Here is a 19,224-nt window from a genome sequence, read left to right as displayed (position 1 = left end):
ACAAGAGGTAATCAATGGATGTGTTATATGTGGACATTCAAAAGACATCTGGTAATATTTCCAAAGGAAATATAGTTAAGCAGGTATGAAGAGTGGTAGCAAATGGAGTTTAATATGGGGATATGTGCAGATCCGCATTTCAGCAGGGAGAACAGCATCCTTCAAATGGGGAAAATTTTGTAATTGTTAGTGTACAGAGGGTTCTGAGTGTGCTGGTTCACAAAACATGCAAAATTAATGTGGAAGAATGACAAGCAAAGCAAATGGTACATTAAGCTTTATCAAAGGGAAATGAAGATTAAGGAAATCTTGGTGCCACTAAAGCAAGGTCACACCTGGAGTACTTTGGGAAGTTTTAATCTCCATACCCAAGGAAAAATTTGCCTTTGAGGGATGCAGTCTAGACTCACCAAATTGACTGTTGGGTTGCAAGGTACTGAATGGCCAATAATTACTGGGGTTTAGAAGAATTAGAGAGTATCCCATTGAATAAAATTAGACTGTGAGAAGGATTAACAGGGTAATGTTGACAATCCTGAATGGGACACAGTAGGATAAGTCTGCCCACTTGGAATTGAGACGAAGAATTTCTCTTACTCATTTGTGAATCTTTGAAATACTCTATCACAAAGATGTGAATGGCCAGAGTGTTTTCAAAGATGAAATTATAGATTTTTGAACACCAAGGGAATCAAGGGGCATGGACTTAAGGTGCAGATTTGGTAATAACCTCAGTGAGTAATGCAATAGGCTTTAGGGAAGACAATCTTCACTTTCATACAGTGCTGACCTAAACATAGTTCCCATTCCAGAAATCCCTTGATATAAAGGCCATATCCATGTTTTCAAATTATTAGTCTCATGCCTTCTTATGACAAACTATTTCCAGCCATACAATCCACAGATATTTCCTATTTCAAATTCTGCTTCTTGTTCCTTCACAACTCTTCATCTTTCCAATGACAGCCATGTACTCAGCTATCTTGGTCCTAAGCTCCAGAATTCCCTGCATATACCTTTAAATTTAATCTTTACCAATCATTAGGTTATCTGGTCTAACATCTTACAGAGCTGTCAATTTTTTTTATATACACATTTGCAAAGCCAGCTGAAGTGTTTATTATGTTAAAGGGCCTAAGTAGTGGAAAATATCAATTCACTTATAAAAGTGCTGACAAGGTGTTGAATAGCTGTTGGGATCTACAGATGCCCGACTTCAGTTACTATATTGATAATAAATTCCTATTAGATCTTAATGTTTTTTCCTTCCTCCTTATAAGTTGCCAACCATAGTGGACTGCAGGTCCACAAGCATCATCTACACTACAATATTTCACCAGTGGAAATAATTCATGAGAGTTTTTACACAGAATACTGGAAAGATCTTCGACCAAAGGTACTATTACAGTTTGGCACATTCTTGCAATCATACAATAGCCAACCTCCACAAACTACACTTCACACAGCTAATATAGTTAAATCATTAGTCCTTCCCTTGATACAATCACTGAGCATTAACATAATTAATTGTTTACTTCCCTTCTGTCTATTGTTAGATCCGATAGCGTAAAACGAGGAAAGCTCTTAAAAAAATTAGTAAATATTTAAGTGAACAACACAAGACCACTCATTGCATACTTTGAGCGAACACAACGCCCCTGTGTCTTGCGCAACATCCGCAAGCTCTCCACATTTCTGACTCACAGCTGACAAATTCATTACATTTTTTTGCTATGCAAACCTGCAGCTTACACCCAAGATGAACCCTAAGGCTTTAACGCGGTCCAAATCATTATTGTAACCCGATAAAAAAAACAAACATTTCTCTCACTGAACCCGAGACAAACGCAGGCTTTGATTATTTTTCAGAAAGTGAATGAGGAGCCATGAGGGGGCGGCTTAGGCCGCACAGCCTGGAGCTGGCAGTGATGGTCCTGGTGGGTCGTGGCTGAGAACGGGATGATGAGAAGACACCGTCGAAACGCCGCGCACGAACCGACTCCACAAAAACCCGCGTTCCCGAGATGCGAAGAAAGTTCATTGTATATAGGAAAGAAAGAAGTGAATATCACAAAACACGAACAACTAAATGCACAGCAACTCACCATGAAGTCGTTGGCAAAGTTATCCTCCCCATTCTGGTCGCGGATTTTCATGGCCAGCACTCGATCAATGAATTTCCTCAGGATCTCGCTTTGCTCCATCTTCTCAACACATTGGAAAACTGAAACCAACAAACGGGGTCAAACGCTCACCACTTTCGCATCCTTTCAGGCAAATATTTTTCTTTGAATATTGATGATTCGTCTCGTCCCTATTGCACCCAATCCCAGTGACCAGTAATTCTCTGCACCACTCTCCCGACCCTCGGGCTCCGTCCGTCGCCACTTTCCTCTTTTCCGCTCTCTTCTTTCCCCCACCCACAACACACATCCAAAGCTCCCACCCCTTCTCCTGCACCTCATTGGTCCACCCTAAGCATGGCTACGCCCGCCAATGACGATACGTCATGCCAATCCTATTTCTCGATTGGACAAGCTGGTTGACACTCTCCTTACGTTTCTAAACTTTTTTCAACTCAATACTCCAGAGATCTCGAAAAGACACTGGGCTCCTGTTTCAACAGGGGTGGGTAATTCGATTTTCTTTCGGTGATATTCAGGAAAAATCTAGACATTATTTAACAATTCAAATAATTGTACTGAAGCATTTCAGCAAACACCCAAGTGGTGCTAGATTGAGCGGTGTTGAGACGCCGTTGAGCCAACTTTTATCTCCAAGCAGATCTGAGAAGAGGGAGAAATTATTAGATATGTACAGTGGGAACCATTCAACACTCAGAGCACTGACTCCACATACGCAGTTCGTGTTTCCTCCTTGGATTTCAATGGAATTTCCATTGAGCTAGCATTGGAGTTATTGAGTGTTTCCAGCATTCTCTAATTTTATTTAAGATCTCTATCATCGACAGTTGGCGTTCTTGATTATCAAACATTAACAACAGAAAATGCAGGAAACACTCAGCAAGTAAGGCAGCATCTGTAGAAAGAAAAATAGAGTTAATGTTTCAAGTCCGACCCCTCCCAACAGGACTGAGCTGGAAAGTGCTTTCTTGTTGCTAAAAAGCCATAGCTCCTAGAGGAAATCGTTACTGATGTGGTTGAAAAGTTTGTGTAAGATTACTATATCAAAATATATTTCTGGATTACTTAACCATTTAACAAAACACTTTGTTTATGTTATATAGGTTATGTGGGGGTATAGTGCTCTTCATTAGAACTGGGAAAGAGAAAACATTGTTAGTTTTAAGATGAAGGAAGGTGGGTAGAGGGATGAATGAGACAAAAGATATCTGCAAAAGGTTGAGGCCAGGTTTGCTCTGAGGATGGGTTGTTAATGCTGTAATTAACGGGTGACAAAGAAATGTCATGTTTTGCAATAGCAGGTCAGGGTGTGCTAATGGAGAGGGAAAATAGAACTGAGCCAATATTGCAGACTGATTCACGTCAAAAATGGCCAGTTCTGATATAGTCTAAGAAAGCAAGTTAACAGAAGTTGGGAAATTTCATATCAAGTTTAATATTATTGTCTTGGATAGTTTTTTGTACCTTGTGTACGCGAAGATATTGCCGATGGTTGAACCCTAGTCTAGATCAAGGAACTAGAATTCTTGCCAACAAACAAACTGCTGGAGGAACTCAGCAAGTCGAGCAGCAACTGTGTGTTTGTGTGTGTGTGTGTGTGTTGGGGGGAGGGGGGAAGGAAGTCAAAGTTTCAGACCAGTCCTGATGCAAAGTTTTGATCCAAAATGTTGACAATTCCACAGATGCTGCTCGACCCACTTAGTTCTGCCCGCAGATTGTTTGTTGCTTTAGATTCCAGCATCTGCAGTCTTTTGTGTCTCTAGAATTCTTGCCACTTCCCTTCTGATACCTCTGTACACCTCACCACATGACAAACCCAGAAAGAAAGTTATAGGAAGTCTACCAAGGTTCCTTTGCCAGTTAACTATTACTTCAGCAAGTTATCTTCAGTAGGGAGGATCTATCTACGCTTCCTAAATAATGGGTCTTGTTAACATGCCAACATTTTCTGGGTCCAGGCAAATGTACATTACCCTGCAACAGGAAGATGTACCTTTCATATCTGGAAAACAAAACCTACTTATTTGAATTTCTAAATAGTTTGTCAGAGATTGTTAAGGATAATTACTTTTCTCTGTATGTTGCTGATGATTAGGCCGTCAGCTCTGGTCAGCTCCATATCTCATTACAACCTTGGTCCAAATGTAAACAGAAGAGCTTAATTCCAAAGATTGTGAAAATGACTTTCCTTATATCAGAATTATGAATGTACACCTGAGATTTATACCTGGCATGTGGAAAGTTGTTTGTTGGCTGTCAATTATCTCAAACCCAGGTTCTCCCTGCAAGTGTTTTTCAAGACAGTATCCTCATCATATAACTTCTGTAAGTACAAAAACAGGTTGAGGCCGTGTATGATAAAAAAGAGAGTGCACAAAGTAGAACCAAAACAATACAATGTTATAGAAAACGTGCCAAGTAGTGCTGCATTCATGTAAACAACAGATTTTTCTAAAATTTTTCTAAATTTCTAAAATTGCTTAGAAATTTCTGAAACTGTTTTCTGAACTTGACTGGAATACATATGTTTTCATATAAATCACATGCAAACCTTTAAATTTCATGAATATGAATCATACCCTTGAGTTGGTATGAAACCTACAGTGTATATATATCAGACTGGAATTCTGTGGCTTTAGGACATGAATTCCCTTTGTCATGTGACTTTAGTTATTTGTCTTTACAGAGAAAACAAATTTTAGGTGTACTGCATCATTATGGAAATAAGCTGAACAGGAACTGTGAATTGTAGAACAGCAATTTTTGTTCTGTTCTTATTATAAATGTGTATGAAATATAACTTGAGTACTCCACTAATTTGTTCTTCAGGCCATCAAATGATGAAGTTGCCATTGCTCTATAGCAGACAGAAGCTTCCAACAAGAATCAATTCATGGTTTTCTTTCACAGGGTGGAGGTAGTATTTATGCTTGATTCACTCAGCTTCATGCCAGGACATGAAGTTTGGAAAAGTCTAACACAGTTCTGGTGAAATGAGTGATCAAGAATTGCAGCTACAGTTTGGAAGTCATTAGCTTGGCTGATGTACCTGTTCAATCCATTCTGGATGACATTTATGAATCTTACTGGAAAAGCATATATGAATAGAGAGCTTTTGTATGGAAAAGAACAATCACCAACCAGACAATTTCAGCATTTAACCTTCTTTAAAACAAATAGTTCAAATCACATTTATCTACTTTGTTCCAATGTCTCTTCATGTCCTACCCATTCATCCACCCATCCAACCTAATCTTGAAAGTTGACTAAGCCTGGAAGTGAATTCCACAACGTAAGATTGGTTTTAAATGGCCAGCCTCTAAACTTGAAATTATGTTCCTTTGTTCAAGATTCTCCCACAAGTGAAAACATCTCAACATCTACCGTGTCATGCCCCCTTTGGATCTTATACAGTATATGTTTCAATAAGATCACCCCCTCATTCTTCTAAACACCAAAGAACACAGAGCCAACCAGTTGAGCCTCCCTTGATAGGGAAATCCTCTCATCCCAGGAATTAGTCTGGTGAATCTCCACTGGACTGCTTTCAATGCTACCATATACTTTCTTAAGTAAGGGGACTAAATCTGTGAGCAGTACTCCAGGTGTAGCCTCACCAACATTCTGTACAATTGTAACAAAACTTATGTGTTTCTAAGCTCCAACCACATTGCAATAAAGGCCAATATGCCATTTGCCCTCTTAACTACTTGCTGGACCCGCCTGCTAACATTTTGTGATTTATGATTCATTAAGATCATGACTGATCTTATTCCTCAATGTGATTTTTCTGCACTGTCCCAAATTACTTGATTCCCTTAAAATACAGAAATATATCAATTTCTTTTTTGAATTAACTCAATGACTGAACCTCCATCAGTGGGTGAATTACAGAAATTCACCCACTGAGAACCATTTGAAGAAATTTCTTATCTCAGTCCTAAATGGCCACCCCTTATTCAGAGATTGTGACCCCTGGTTCTGGACTCATTAGCCAAGGGAAACATCTTCTCTGTATCCAAGCTGCTGAGCCCTATAAGAATTTTGCATATTTCAATGGGATCTCCTCTCATTCTTCTAAACCTTCAGGAATAGAGGCCTAACCTACTCAGTCTCTCCCAATATGGCAACCCAGAAGAGTGAATGTTTGCTGCACTCCCTCTATGGAAAATACATCCTTGTTTGTGGGTAAGGAGACCAAAACTATGCACAATACTCCAGGTGCGGTTTCACCTGACCCTATGTAATTGCAGTAAGACATCTTTACTCCTCTACTCAAATCCTCTCAGAATAAAGGCCATCATACCATTTGTCTACCCTTTCTATCCACGTACCTGTTAAAATGTTTTTTAAACATTGTAATTGTACCTGCCTTTGCCACCTCCTTTGGCAGCTCGTTCCATATACCCACCATCCTCTGTTTGGAAAAAGTACACTGATCTCTGCAGTACCCTACTGGTCACAACATGCAAAGCTGAGGAAGGCCTATTTATTCCCATTGCTTACTTTTTGTCTGAGAATTAATTCTCAATTCATGTCATTACATTACCTCAACTCTCTATGCTCTAATCTTGTTGTCCAAGATCCTGTGTGGAACCTCATCAACAGTCTTCTGAAAATCCAATGCAACACATCCGCTCATCTATTCCACTAGTCACATCCACAACTCCACTCCAAATTAAGAGGGCACATGACATGGAAAGACTCTTGATTGAGAAGTTCTTCAAAGTACTTTTTCCTGCAGGTATTGACTATCCTTGATAAGTTTACTTCCATTCTTGTTCTCAGTAGGGTGGATCTTTGGGTATTTGGACTGTGGATGTCTTTGGCTTGGCTTAAGTTTGCTCTTGATTTTGTTGGAGAATCTGCATATATCATGGTTATTAGTGAGCTGCTGAACTTCCTGTGCTCTTTCCAAAGGTTGCCTGTTCTTTAGGTCATTAGTTTTCTGTTGGACCTTGGCCTTCAGGTTCCCATAGAGACATTTCTTTTCCCTTGAAGTGAGGTGAAGATTTCAGTCTATGAAATCTTGCAATTGTGGTTAACTAACTCTAGGATATGTAATTTTATTAAACCGGTCTTGATATTTACTGATGGAGAAGCCAAGAAACTCTTCACAGGCACTAAATATTGGTGGACTTCAGGGCAGTCCAGACATTCTGGACACATTGTGGCACCTGTTGATTAGATGCCAATCAGTTGTCTGCGAGGTGCTGTCTGCTACGTGATGGTGTGCAAGCTGTGATCTTAACTAAAAGTTGCACAATAGACCCATTCCCAATGCAGACTGGTGTCAAGCAAAGCTATATCTTCGCCCATACTTTTCACATTTTCTCCCTGCAATGTTGCACTCACCTCCAATGAGTTTCCCACTGGAGTGCCGTCATCTACAGGATAAATTGGATGCTATTCAACCTATGTCACCTCCACTCTAAAATAAAGATGACCAGAGTCATCAAGCAGCAGTATGTAGATGACACTTGCACTTGCACACTTTCAGATGGCTAGCTCCAAGTCATTGTCATCTCATTCATTGAAACATATTAGTATTTCACTTAACAGCCACATAGAACAGTACAGCAGAGGAACAGGCCCTTTGGCCCATGATGTCAGTGCCAACCATGATACCAATCCAAATTAATTCCATCTGCCTGCACATGGTCTATATCCCTCCATTCCCTGCCTGTCTAAATGCCTCTTACAAGTTGTTATTGTATCTCCTTCCACCACTACCCCCAGGTAGCACGTTCCAGGCACTGTTTACTCATTGTGTAAAAAAACTTCCCGCATAAAACTCATTTAAACTTTCCCCCTCTCATCTTAAGGCTATGCCCTCTAGTATTTGATATTTCCACCCTGGGAAAAAGACTCTTGACTATCTACTCCGACAGTGCTTCTATCATGTTGCCCCTCAGCCTCTGACACTCCAAAGAAAACAATCCTAGTTTGTCCAACTGCTCCTTATAGCTGATACTCTCTAATCCAGGTAACATCCTGGTGAACCTCTTCTGCATCCTCGCCAAAGCCTCCACATCCTTCCTGTAATGCAGCAATCAGAACTGCACACAAGACTTCATTTATGGCCTAACCAAGGTTTTATATAGATGCAACATAACTTCCCTACTTTTATACTTAGCACCCCAACCAATGAAGGCAAGCATGCTTCTTTACCTCCTTATCTACACATGTTGCCACTTTCAGGAAGCTATGGACTTGCACTCCAAGATCCCTCTGTACATCAATGCTCCTAAGGGTCCTTATATTTACTGCATACTTTCCTCTTGCATTTGACTTCTCAAAGCGCAACACCTCACACTTGTCCAGATTAAACACCATCTGCCATTTCTCTGTCCACATTTCCAACTGGTCTATATCCTGCTGAATCCTTTGACAACCTTCCTCATTATCCACAACTCCACCAATTTATAAAGGTCCCAGCATTGACCCTTGTGGAACATCACTGGTCACAGACCTCCAGTCAGAATAACACCCCTCCACCATTACTCTCTGTCTTCTATAGCCAAGCCAACTTTGAATTGAATCTACCAAGTCTCCATGTTCCTGGTCTTCTGGATCAGCCAACAATGAGGGATCTTGTTGAAAGATTTACTGAAGTCCATGAATACAACATCCACTGCCCTGCCCTCATCAATCACCTTCATCACCTCCTCAAAACATTCAATCAGTTTGTAAGATATGACATCCTCACACAAAGCCCTGCTGACTATCCCTCATAAGTCTACACTTTTCCAGATGCAAGTCAATCCTATTCCTAAGAGCTTACTCAAATAATTTCCCTACCACTGATGTAAAGCTCACCGGCCTATAATCTCCTGGTTTGCTTTGATTGCCCATCTTAAACAGAGGAACAACATTGGCTATTCTTTAGACCTCTGGGACCTTGTCTGTGGCTAAAGATCTTGGTCAAGGCCACAGCAATCTCCTCTCTTGCCTCTCTCAATAACCTGGGATAGTCCCATTAGGCACTGGGAACTTATCCACCTTACTGTTCTTCAAGAGCCCCAACACTTCTTTCTGCTTGATATCAACATGCCATACAATATTAGCATACCCTTCTTTGATCTTGCTATCCTTCACAGCCTTCTCCTTGGTGAATACTGATGTGAAGTACTCATTTAGCACCTTGCCCACTACCTCTGGTTCTAGACAAAATTCCCTCCTTTGTCCTTGAGTGGTCCTACCTTCTCCTAAGTTACCCTTTTGTTTTTAATGTATGTATAAAATGACTAAATTTTAACATTTCTCATCATTCAAGGTTCCCAGACCTTGTGATCCTTTTCTTTCTTCCTCGAAGGAACATGTTAGTCCTGAAATCTGACCAGCTGGCCTTTTCTTTCTTTTCACAATATTTTTATTAATTCCGCAAAGGAAATACAGAGTACATGAATCAAAAAGGTAAAAGTACTAGCAGCTGGCCTTTAAATGACTCCCACATGTCAGATGTGGACTTACCCAATAGCAGGCACTCGCAATCTACTCTCTCCAGCTCATGCCTAATACTGTTAAATTCGCCTTTCACCAATTTAGCACTTTCCCCAAGGTCCAGTCTTAGCCTTATCTATAACTAACTGAAAATTTACAGAGTTATGATCACTCTTCCCAAAATGCTCTCCCACTGAAACTCTGATCACCTAGCCAGGCCCCTTTCTTGGTTGGACTATCTACATACTATGTTAAGAAACCATCCTGGATTCACCAAACAAATGCTGCCCTATTTAAGCCTCTGACACTAAGGGAGTTCCAGTCAATATTGGGGAAATTAAAGTCACCCACTACAACTACCTTGTTGCTTTTGCATTATTCCATAATCTGTTTACACACCTTTTCCTCTATCTCCTGCTGGCTATTGGGAGGCCTATAGTATAACCCCATCATAATGAATGCACCTTTCTTATTCCTGAGTTCTACCCATATTGCTTCACTGGATGAACCCTCAAGGTTGTCCTCTCTAACTGTGACTTTCTCCCTATTCAGTAGTGCCACTCCCCCACCTCATTTACATCTCTCTTTATCACATCTGAAACATCTGAACCCTGGAACATTGGACTGCCAGTCTTGCCCTTCTCTCAACCAAGTCTCTGTATTACCTACAACATCATAGTTCCATGTACTAATCCAGGCACTAGATCCATCTGCCTTACTTGTAATACTCCTTGCTTTGAAATAAATACCTTTCAGCCCATCACCCCCACCATGTTCAGAAACATGACCCTGCCTGTCCTTCCTTCTGGCCTTATTTGACCTTATCTCTACCTTCCATTCAATCCCTCCACTTGCTGACCTATTGGTCTGGTTCTCACCCCATTGCCACACAAGTTTAAACCCTCCCAAGTAGCACCAGCAAATGTCCCTGCAAGGATATCGGTGCCCTTCCAGTTTAGGTGCTCAAATTGAATGTGAGTGGTGAATCCTATTATCTTCTCACAGTTGTTTCTCTTTCACCACCTATTATTGGGCCTGTCAACAGCCTCCCTTTCCAGCATTCTGCAGGTAACTGGCTGTAGAAGGACAAGGTTCAAGTTCCCAATGCATTTTCGTCTCTCCTGGCATTTCTTACAGCTGCCATGGATGATGGATCTCAGAAAGCATTTGTATTTCTCTTAATGTTCCCTTCATGGAAGGAGAAGATCTTGTAGCAACATCATTAGATTTCCCACTGACCCTTCTTATATAGGTTTTGATTTTTCTGTCAAACCCTACATGGATGTTGAAATAAAAACAAAAAAGTGCTGGAGATACTCAGCAAGTCACACAGCATCTATGGAGAGAGAAACAGTTAAGATTTGAGATCAATAGCCTTACATCAGAATAAGTGTTGGATGCTGACATTCCTGGTTTAGGGCAACTTTTGCACTTTTGAGCTTTTGCACCACTGGAATGTTGTGGTCAAGCAATATTGTTGCATCTTCATGGTGGGCTTGGGTTCCAGCATGTATGAGAAATACAGGCAAAAAAGAAGAAAGGGGAATGCTCTTAGATGAATAATTAACTCAAGAAACTTCATTGCGACTAGGCAAATGGCCTTGTAATATTACATGTCAACTGATTCAGATTCCTGAAATGGAATTGCAAGTTGCAAGAACTATATATATAAAACAAGAACCTGCACTTCCCCACTCTGCAAGTTCCTTCAACAAAATGAGAATAGAAAATATTGGCAACTACTTGTCAGTTCAAGCCATAGCAGTGGAGAGAGAAATGGAGTTTGTGCCCAGATATTCATGGAGGGGGTCAGGTGGGGGCAAGGGGATGAGTGTTAGGGGAGGCATGAGCCAGGAGGGGTGCAGTTTAACACCCAGAAAACCAGAAGTATGGGGTTCTTTCATTCCCCAATAAAGGGGAAATCTTAGAAATGTGTTTCCTCAGCATGTGCAACTCAATTGAGGCTGGCACTCATGCAGTAGATCTTCATCGCCAGACTGTAACTAAGGAGCGTGAGAAGCATGCTGATGAGAATTGATAGGAGGTATTTGGACAGGAAAGGGAGATTGTGAGGGCCCATTGGAGAATACTGGACTTTGGTGGGGTACAATCACTGGGGAGGCTTGAGAGGCAAGGGTTAGCAGTCCTGAAACTCTAGGGCTACACAGCAGCACTGAAAACCATTTATCTCTTTCACACAGCAGTCCACAGCTTCCTTTAGTTGTCAGGCTTCTTAAGGCCCAGGAAATTCCATCAGCTAGCACCAAAATTGGAAGGGAGATAAAATCTGAGGCACACAGCTGCAATCAAGTATTTAGATGAGAGGGCTATCCTCTATCTTTCATCCTGGCTCTGTTAAGACTAGTTGGGCAGCTTCAGGTTTGAGATTTTTTAGATTTTTACTTTCCCCTTGAATTAGGCACAACAGCATGTGGAAAGTCTTCTCAGTGGTACAAGTACAATAAACATAGAAACGAGTGTGTCCAGAAAAGATCTAAATTACTACATTGCCTGAACTGTAAAGGGAGAAGGAAGCACAGTTTCTGTGAGATGAAAAATGTGGCAAAGAAAGGTAAATAGAACCCAAGCCTTTCTTTGTGCATGCCTCCTTCCAGCATGGTGGCTCTGATGCAGTTATCCCCAGTTAGCAGCAGTTATGATGGAAGGAATGGAAGTGGTGGTTAACTTCTAATGGAAATAAATTCAGTGTTAAGGTTGGAAGCCTATAAAGAGCAGAATAGAAATATTGCATGCTGTTCATCAAATTTGCATTGAGAATCACTGCAGTAGTATAGGAGGCCAAAATCAGATTGGGCTGGAGAAATAAAATGGAAGCCAAAGGTTACCCTTGCAAATCAAGTGGAGATTTTAAAAAAATGATCATCTGATCTGAATTTTTAGTACCACTGTCGAAGAGACCTCATGAAGAGCAGTGTACTACGCTACACTGAAGGGGTGATTGGGACCCTTGACAGTGGGAAGGAAGGAAAAGAAAAAGTTTTGCCTCTTCTGAGTTTGCACTGCATCACTCATCAGTGGTTTTACAACCATGTGAAAAGTGGATGTGGATTCTTGCCAAAAAAAAGTGAAACAAATAGTTAAAAATCACTAAAATTAAGAGGAGTAAATGAAAATTAGAAATTCTCTAAACACACCATCTAAAAATAAATTGAAGAAGTACAACGCTGGGGGCCTAATAGTATTTCAATAGAAGAAATAAAACTTATTTTCATGCAAGTTTTCATATAAATCTAGAAAGTGATGGTTTAACAAATTAGAAGGAAACAAATCATATTAATTTTGAGACGAAAGAAGAAATAACTTGCATTTATAAAACTCATTTCATAATCTCAGTATGTTGCAAAGTGCTTTAAAACCAATTAAGTACTCTTGAAATGTAGTCACTGTATAATTTAGGAAATATGGCATCCAATTTAAGCAGAACACAATCCCACAAAGAATATTGTGAAAATGACCAAATGAGCCTTTTTTTGGTTTTGTTCAAGTGATATATGTTAGCAGGATACCAGGAAAAAGTTCCCTATAAATGGAGTCATGGGATTCATTGGAGATGGTAGATGGAAACAAATGCCCAATTACAAAGATGACTTTTGAGAAGTTTATATAATTAAACAGCTGACCACACACCCCATACAGATTTCCAATTTTATGAAAGGGCCTCAAGTGGCATAAATATTCTGTTGAAATACTGAATGCAAGTGTAATTTGTATTTCTCGAATCAGAGAACTTTGTTCATTTGAACAATGGGATATAAACTATCTTTAATTGGCTATTCAAATCCATTTTTATAACCTCAGTAAATAATTTGTAGATTTTATGCTGATTACATTGCCCTTCTTGGATTTTTTCCACTGTGATTATTCAAGTGTGTTTTGAAAAAAATAACATACTCCTTGTTTAGATCTCGTCTTTCCATCTAATGTAACCCATTCTGTTTCCTTCACTCCCACCCTACTTCATCGTATCCTATTTTTTTCCAACCCCTTCACCTACAAAAGTTAAAAATTAATGTTAAGATCTTCTTTCTCTAGTCTTGCCATCCATTTTGAAAGATTGAAAAAGGTGAGGTAATTGTCTATGAATGACATTTAAGGACCATTCTTTTAGCCAATCAAAATACTAGATTTGGAAAATAGTGATGTCACAAAAGTAATTTTGACAATATTTTATAAAATAGTGCTGCCAAATAATTGTACCTTTAGGTAACCCACAAAGCCAGCAGTGCGAGTGATTAAGATAAATTCTTCAGTACAATTTCAGTACAACATTAATTTTTTGACACACCCAACCCTGTCTGTACCAACTCCCCGTTATTATATATCAAATTATGATAAAACATCAAACTAGTCTGAAGGGATGTTGGGGAATGAATGGGAGTACTTGAAGAGGAGATGTCACAGGTGAAAAGGAGATGTTATGGGTCAAAACGGAGGAAAATCTCAGAAATAAAAGATTGTTAGTTGTGTTGTCTGCAGACTTTGCTATTTAATTGAATTTGACCTGAATATTAGTTTCAGTGGAATGAAAGTGAAGTTAGAGCTTCAAATAAAAGCAAATGATCTCCACTTAATTGAGGTGAATACAAAATTCTACTTTATCGAACAAAGAAGAATAAAGATTGTGATGTGAAAGGAGGGAGCTTAATGTTTGCAATAGTCAGAAATTAATTTGGGAGAGAAGTTCTTATTATTACTAATACTATTCTTCAAACTCTTCATTTGATCTTTGTTTTTTTAGTATTACATGGTTTGAAAGAAAATAAAACAATATTTCACTTTGAATACTAACCCAGTTTTGCCAATCACACTCCTATGATAATTAGTCTCCATTCCAGAACAGGTTGACACATGAAGCACCAACATATCTGATGGTATTTTCAACTTCTGGATAATTTTCATACAGTAATACCTAATAAGAGAGAAATGTAACAGAGCAAAGAAATGAATAGGAAGGAACTAAAAATTTGAGAGACAACCAACTTTGGAAAAGGAGAATCTAAAAATCTTAAGGCTGATAGGCACAGTCCCAAAACAAGTATATCTCCATCACCTGACAGCCAAAAGATCCAATAGCTGCTTACCTTATAGTATGGACCTAGGGTGAGTGGGCTGGCATTGTTCTTATGCTTCCCCTGACTCTTATACAGGTACGTTTAAAAACACATTCCACAATTGACCAGGTCACTTGGTAGATCTCGAACCCCATGAGTAATGCTATAGAACCGTACGTTTCTCATCCTACACCAGGTTTTGAATAAGTCAAGAAAGTTGACATGATTTGCCTTGTAATTAATGGATGTTGGTTATCTTGCTTTATAAGACAAGTGGGAAGATTCTTCCCCTTCTCTGGTATTCCACCAAAACCTTGCAAGAGTTGCAACAGAGGTAGTCACATAAATATTCAAAGTCTGAACATAAAATACTACTTCCCTGTAATTGTAGCTGCAGAGAAATTTGCAAAGACAACCATGAAAAAGGTTATAGAAATAATTTAATAACTGAAAGAGATAAAGAAAAAACACTCAAACAAAAAATGTTTAATTATCTATAGTCACACATAAAGTATTGATGAATTCTCAAATATCCAGTGACCCTAGCCAAATGAGTTGTTTAATTTTCATGTCACGCAATACAATAGACCTTACGTTGGAACAATCCAACTGCCTCAAGTCAGCCAAGGAAATTCCATTCAGTTTCCAATCAATATGAGAATCTTTGCTTATGCAATGACCAGTTAATGAAACATTATACAATATTCTTCATAACCGTCTTTCTTGGTCAGAATGACTGTAGGAAATATTGTGTTCATCTTTCCCCTGCCTCTCTATTGATCATAATATGATGTGCTTCATTTCAGCAGTTTCTTTTTGTCATGGTTGCATAAGATGCATAACTATTGCTGTGTAACTATGACTGGAGACAATGTTCTAGAAAATCCAGAATGAAGTACATGTCAGGATCCTTTTTCAAATTTAAGGGGTTGGAAACATTAGCCTAAATTTGTTGAAGTTGAAGGATATTGACATGTCCAGCATCACTTACCACTCTAGCATGCCCACTATCCCTTGCCCCACTTCCACCACTAAAAAAAATCTGAGCCACATATATTCTTAATGTTTGCTTTCCAGTTTATCCCCAATTCCTTTTTTGCTCAAAATGTACACCCAGTAGGGGCAGGGTACTTGCAACAACCCAGCAGTGACACCTGACTGATGTTTGGGACTTAAGGACTCTTCCCTCGACTCCCATCCAATCCCCAAAAATCAACAGCTTATATAGCATAGTTGCTGTATCGCCTGGAGTCATCATATCCTCAGGGACCAAAAGTGTATGGTTTGTTACAGACTAGGTTACTATTGGTGAATGTCCCTTTAAGATAGAGCATAATAGTGTGTGTGTGTGGGGGGGGGGGGGGGGGGGCGTGGTTACGACAACAGAAGATAAAGGACGTAATGACATTTTTGAAGCAGTCAGTCAGAATCAGTCAGAGGAGAGAGAGAGAGAGAAAGAAAGAGAGAGAGAGGCCTGCTAGTGTCTATCGATGGATGAAAAACAATAATTGTGCCCGTCACTACAATCCACGTATGGATTTTTGGAGTAATCCGGTGGAGTCCACTTGGTCGTTAACCTGTAGAGGGAAACAGGTATTTGTGTGGACGGCCACATCTCAGATGCTTTTTGGGGTGGCAGATACTTTGGAACAAAGCAGTGGAGTTCACTTTGTTGTTGACCTGTAGAAGGAAACAGGTATTTCTGTGGATGGCCACGATTCGAGTGCCTTTTGAGGTGGCAGATGTTTTGGAACAAAGTTGGTGGAGTGGTCACTGCTGAGTAGACACTGAGGTGTCGTATGGGTTCCATCGTGGAACATTTGGATTTCGTAATTACTCTCTATTTTCTCTCTACGTTTTGTCTTCAGTCAACGGTGGTTGTTGAAGAAGCCTTTGCTCACACTTCACCTTACGGCTTGCTGAACTGAACTTTGAAAACTATTCCTGGACTTGGAGTTTGGGAGTTTGCCACACACACACTACTAGTTTAGTTTTGGGGTTAATGTTTAAGATTTAACATTTTTACTTCTAACATTCTAACATTTTTACTTTTATTTTTCTTATTATCATAAGTAGTTATTGATAAAGTATTTTTTAACACTTAATACATGATTGGGTGTGTTTCTTTTGTTGCTGGTTCGTAACAGGTCAGCAAATGGATTTGCACCGTAACTTCAGTGGGAATGCATTACAAAAATCAGAAATGCCTTCAGAACTTGGATACACTTTCTATTTTGGTTTCATGAAGCTGCAAGATTTTGCAGCCAAGCACCCTCTCACTAACAGTTGATGCGAGGACACTACCCTGCCCTCACCCAAAAATTATGGCTATGTTTTTGTTTAATATTCCATGTCTCTCCATGACATTACCACATCCCTTTTTTATTCTTCTTCTTCAGCCTAGCAAGACAGCTGGTGTTTAGCCCCTTTGCAGCTATGGTGTGCTCCAGATGAAGTTAAACCTATAAGGACCTGTAACTTAGACCCACCTCCCTTAACCTCATGGACTTTGATTAGGTCAGCAGCAGGAGTAAGAGTTAGTACATCCTGGCACTACATTGTGACCTGCCCTCCCTTTTCCACCCTGCTGATTTTCTAGGCCAGTCATTCCATATAAATTATAAAAAGGGAAAACAGAGTCTTGTGTTTAGCATGTGCTCTTCCTGAATCCTATCATGTGGCTTAATCTGCATTACTTCTGGTAAAGCAGCAATTCTTTGAAAAGAACACCACAATACATCATATGTTGATCGCATGCAAGGGCAGAACCTTTAAAAGGAAAACTCCATAAAGAAATTCCAAGGTAAAATGAGAATATTTCAATAGATCTTTCTGATGAAAGAAACATTCAAGTTTTGATGTGTTGTTATCAAACTACTTGTCTCCTGACAATGTATTCTAAATTCTAAATTAGAAACTTGGGTCCCAAAAGTCTGCAATCATTCTTCTGACCTCCCTGCAATTTTAGAGTCATTACAAAGTAATAAAAGAATTATGCTTTACTCTCTGCAGCCTTTTAAGTATCAAACAGGTGCAAATAAATATAATCCTCTTCTTGACTGGAAGATATATTTTAAGTGATGGTGATATAATTGAAGGCATTAAATAAAGAAATAGACATGAAATACAAGGGGCTAAATTGATAGTTGAAAGATCTGTGTGAAGTGTAGCTCATTGAAAGCATTCTTACCTCTGAAGCAGTGATTCAAGAGACACCACATAACCTAGGCTGACCATTTTGGTAATAGGGGTGGGGTGCCAATGTATATCCCACTGTGCTGGCAGCACGATTTTCAAAATATGCAACAAGATTAATCATTGGATAGACACCCCTTCTCATAAGCAAACAAGGTCTCCCACTTTTCTAGACAACATTTATCTTTCACCCGGCATTTGAAACTGCTGATCTAGTCATTTATTTAATTGTTCGGAGAACATTGCAGTAAACTGACTGCTGTATTTCCTTCAATAACAACGTTGCATAAAAGCAGGCCTTCCTTTCTTGGTACATCTGCTAAACCAATATGAGATTTCTCAATTGACTTAATTCACTACTTACATTGCAGCAATCCAATGATTGCTCCATCATATATCCTACTTAACATTCCGTGGCTTAGATTTTCCTTCACAATTATTCCTGTTACATTTAATATATTTATGAAGTATCTCTAACATAGTGAAATGTCCCACAGCATAAGCATTTAATCTGCTTTGCCTGTTTTCATGCTTTTATTTGTTTTATTCCCACCACTTTAGCTATTCACATACTTCTGTGTTTTGAAGTGCATTTCATCTTGTGAATTGTGCCTCTAATTGTCTCCTGTGGCCACCATTTTAGTGTTGTTATCATCTTATTCCACACTTATACATATTGTAGGAAATTCCATTTCACTCTTTAAATTCATTTTTCAGGATCTGGGCATCACTGGTAAGGCCAGCATTTTATTGTCCATCCCTAAGTTCACTTAGAAGGTAGTGGTAAGCTGCTTTCTTGAACCACTACAGTCCTTCAAGTGGGCAGGAAGTTCCAGGATTTAAACCCAGCAATAATGAAGGAATGGCAATATATTTCCAAGTCAGGACTGTGTGCAACTTGGAGGGGAACCTACCAAATGTTGGTGTTCCCTTGTCCTTCTTGGTGGTGGAGGTTGTGGGTTGGCAAGTGTTGTCACCTAAACAAGTAACTCCAGTCCATTTTGTGTAAGGTACACACAGCAGCCACTATGCACTGGTGGTGGATAGATTAAATGTTGAGGGCTTTGGATCAATTACTACCGGACAGTTTTGTCCAAGGTGGTATCATGCTTCTTGAGAATTGTTTAAGTTCCTATCATCCAGGCAAGTGAAGTGTATTCCATCAGACTACTGAGTTGTACCTTTGGGATCCCAACACATTCCATCACATTGCTGATAATTGAGAGTAGACTGATTGGGCAGTAATTAGTTGGATTGGATTCCTGCTGCATTTTTGTGAACAGGCCCCACCTGGACAATTTCCACCTGCTCAGGTCAATGCCACTTGCAAGAGTTGTTTGTTATAAAGGACCATTGATTCCTCAGCTGAG

The 19,224-nt window shown here is 39.6% G+C and overlaps 1 protein-coding gene across 3 annotated transcripts in view; it reads right to left on the bottom strand.

Annotated features, from left to right (window-relative positions):
- LOC127580461 (tyrosine-protein phosphatase non-receptor type 12-like) overlaps positions 1-2,448 on the bottom strand; it is a 105,534-nt gene extending 103,086 nt beyond the window's left edge. For 2 of the 3 annotated variants that reach the window (XM_052033961.1, XM_052033959.1), the window contains exon 1: positions 2,106-2,448. In XM_052033961.1, coding sequence (XP_051889921.1) covers positions 2,106-2,204 — 99 coding nt within the window. In that variant the 5' untranslated portion in view covers positions 2,205-2,448. The remainder of the gene's footprint in view (positions 1-2,105) is intronic. The other variant, XM_052033960.1, reaches the window with a different exon arrangement.
- Between the last annotated feature and the right edge of the window lie 16,776 nt (positions 2,449-19,224).

The sequence above is a fragment of the Pristis pectinata genome, chromosome 19 (genome assembly GCF_009764475.1).
Source record: "Pristis pectinata isolate sPriPec2 chromosome 19, sPriPec2.1.pri, whole genome shotgun sequence".
Lineage (NCBI taxonomy): Eukaryota > Metazoa > Chordata > Chondrichthyes > Rhinopristiformes > Pristidae > Pristis > Pristis pectinata.
Note: the sequence above shows the minus strand (reverse complement) of the source record. Positions and strands in the feature narration are given on the sequence as shown.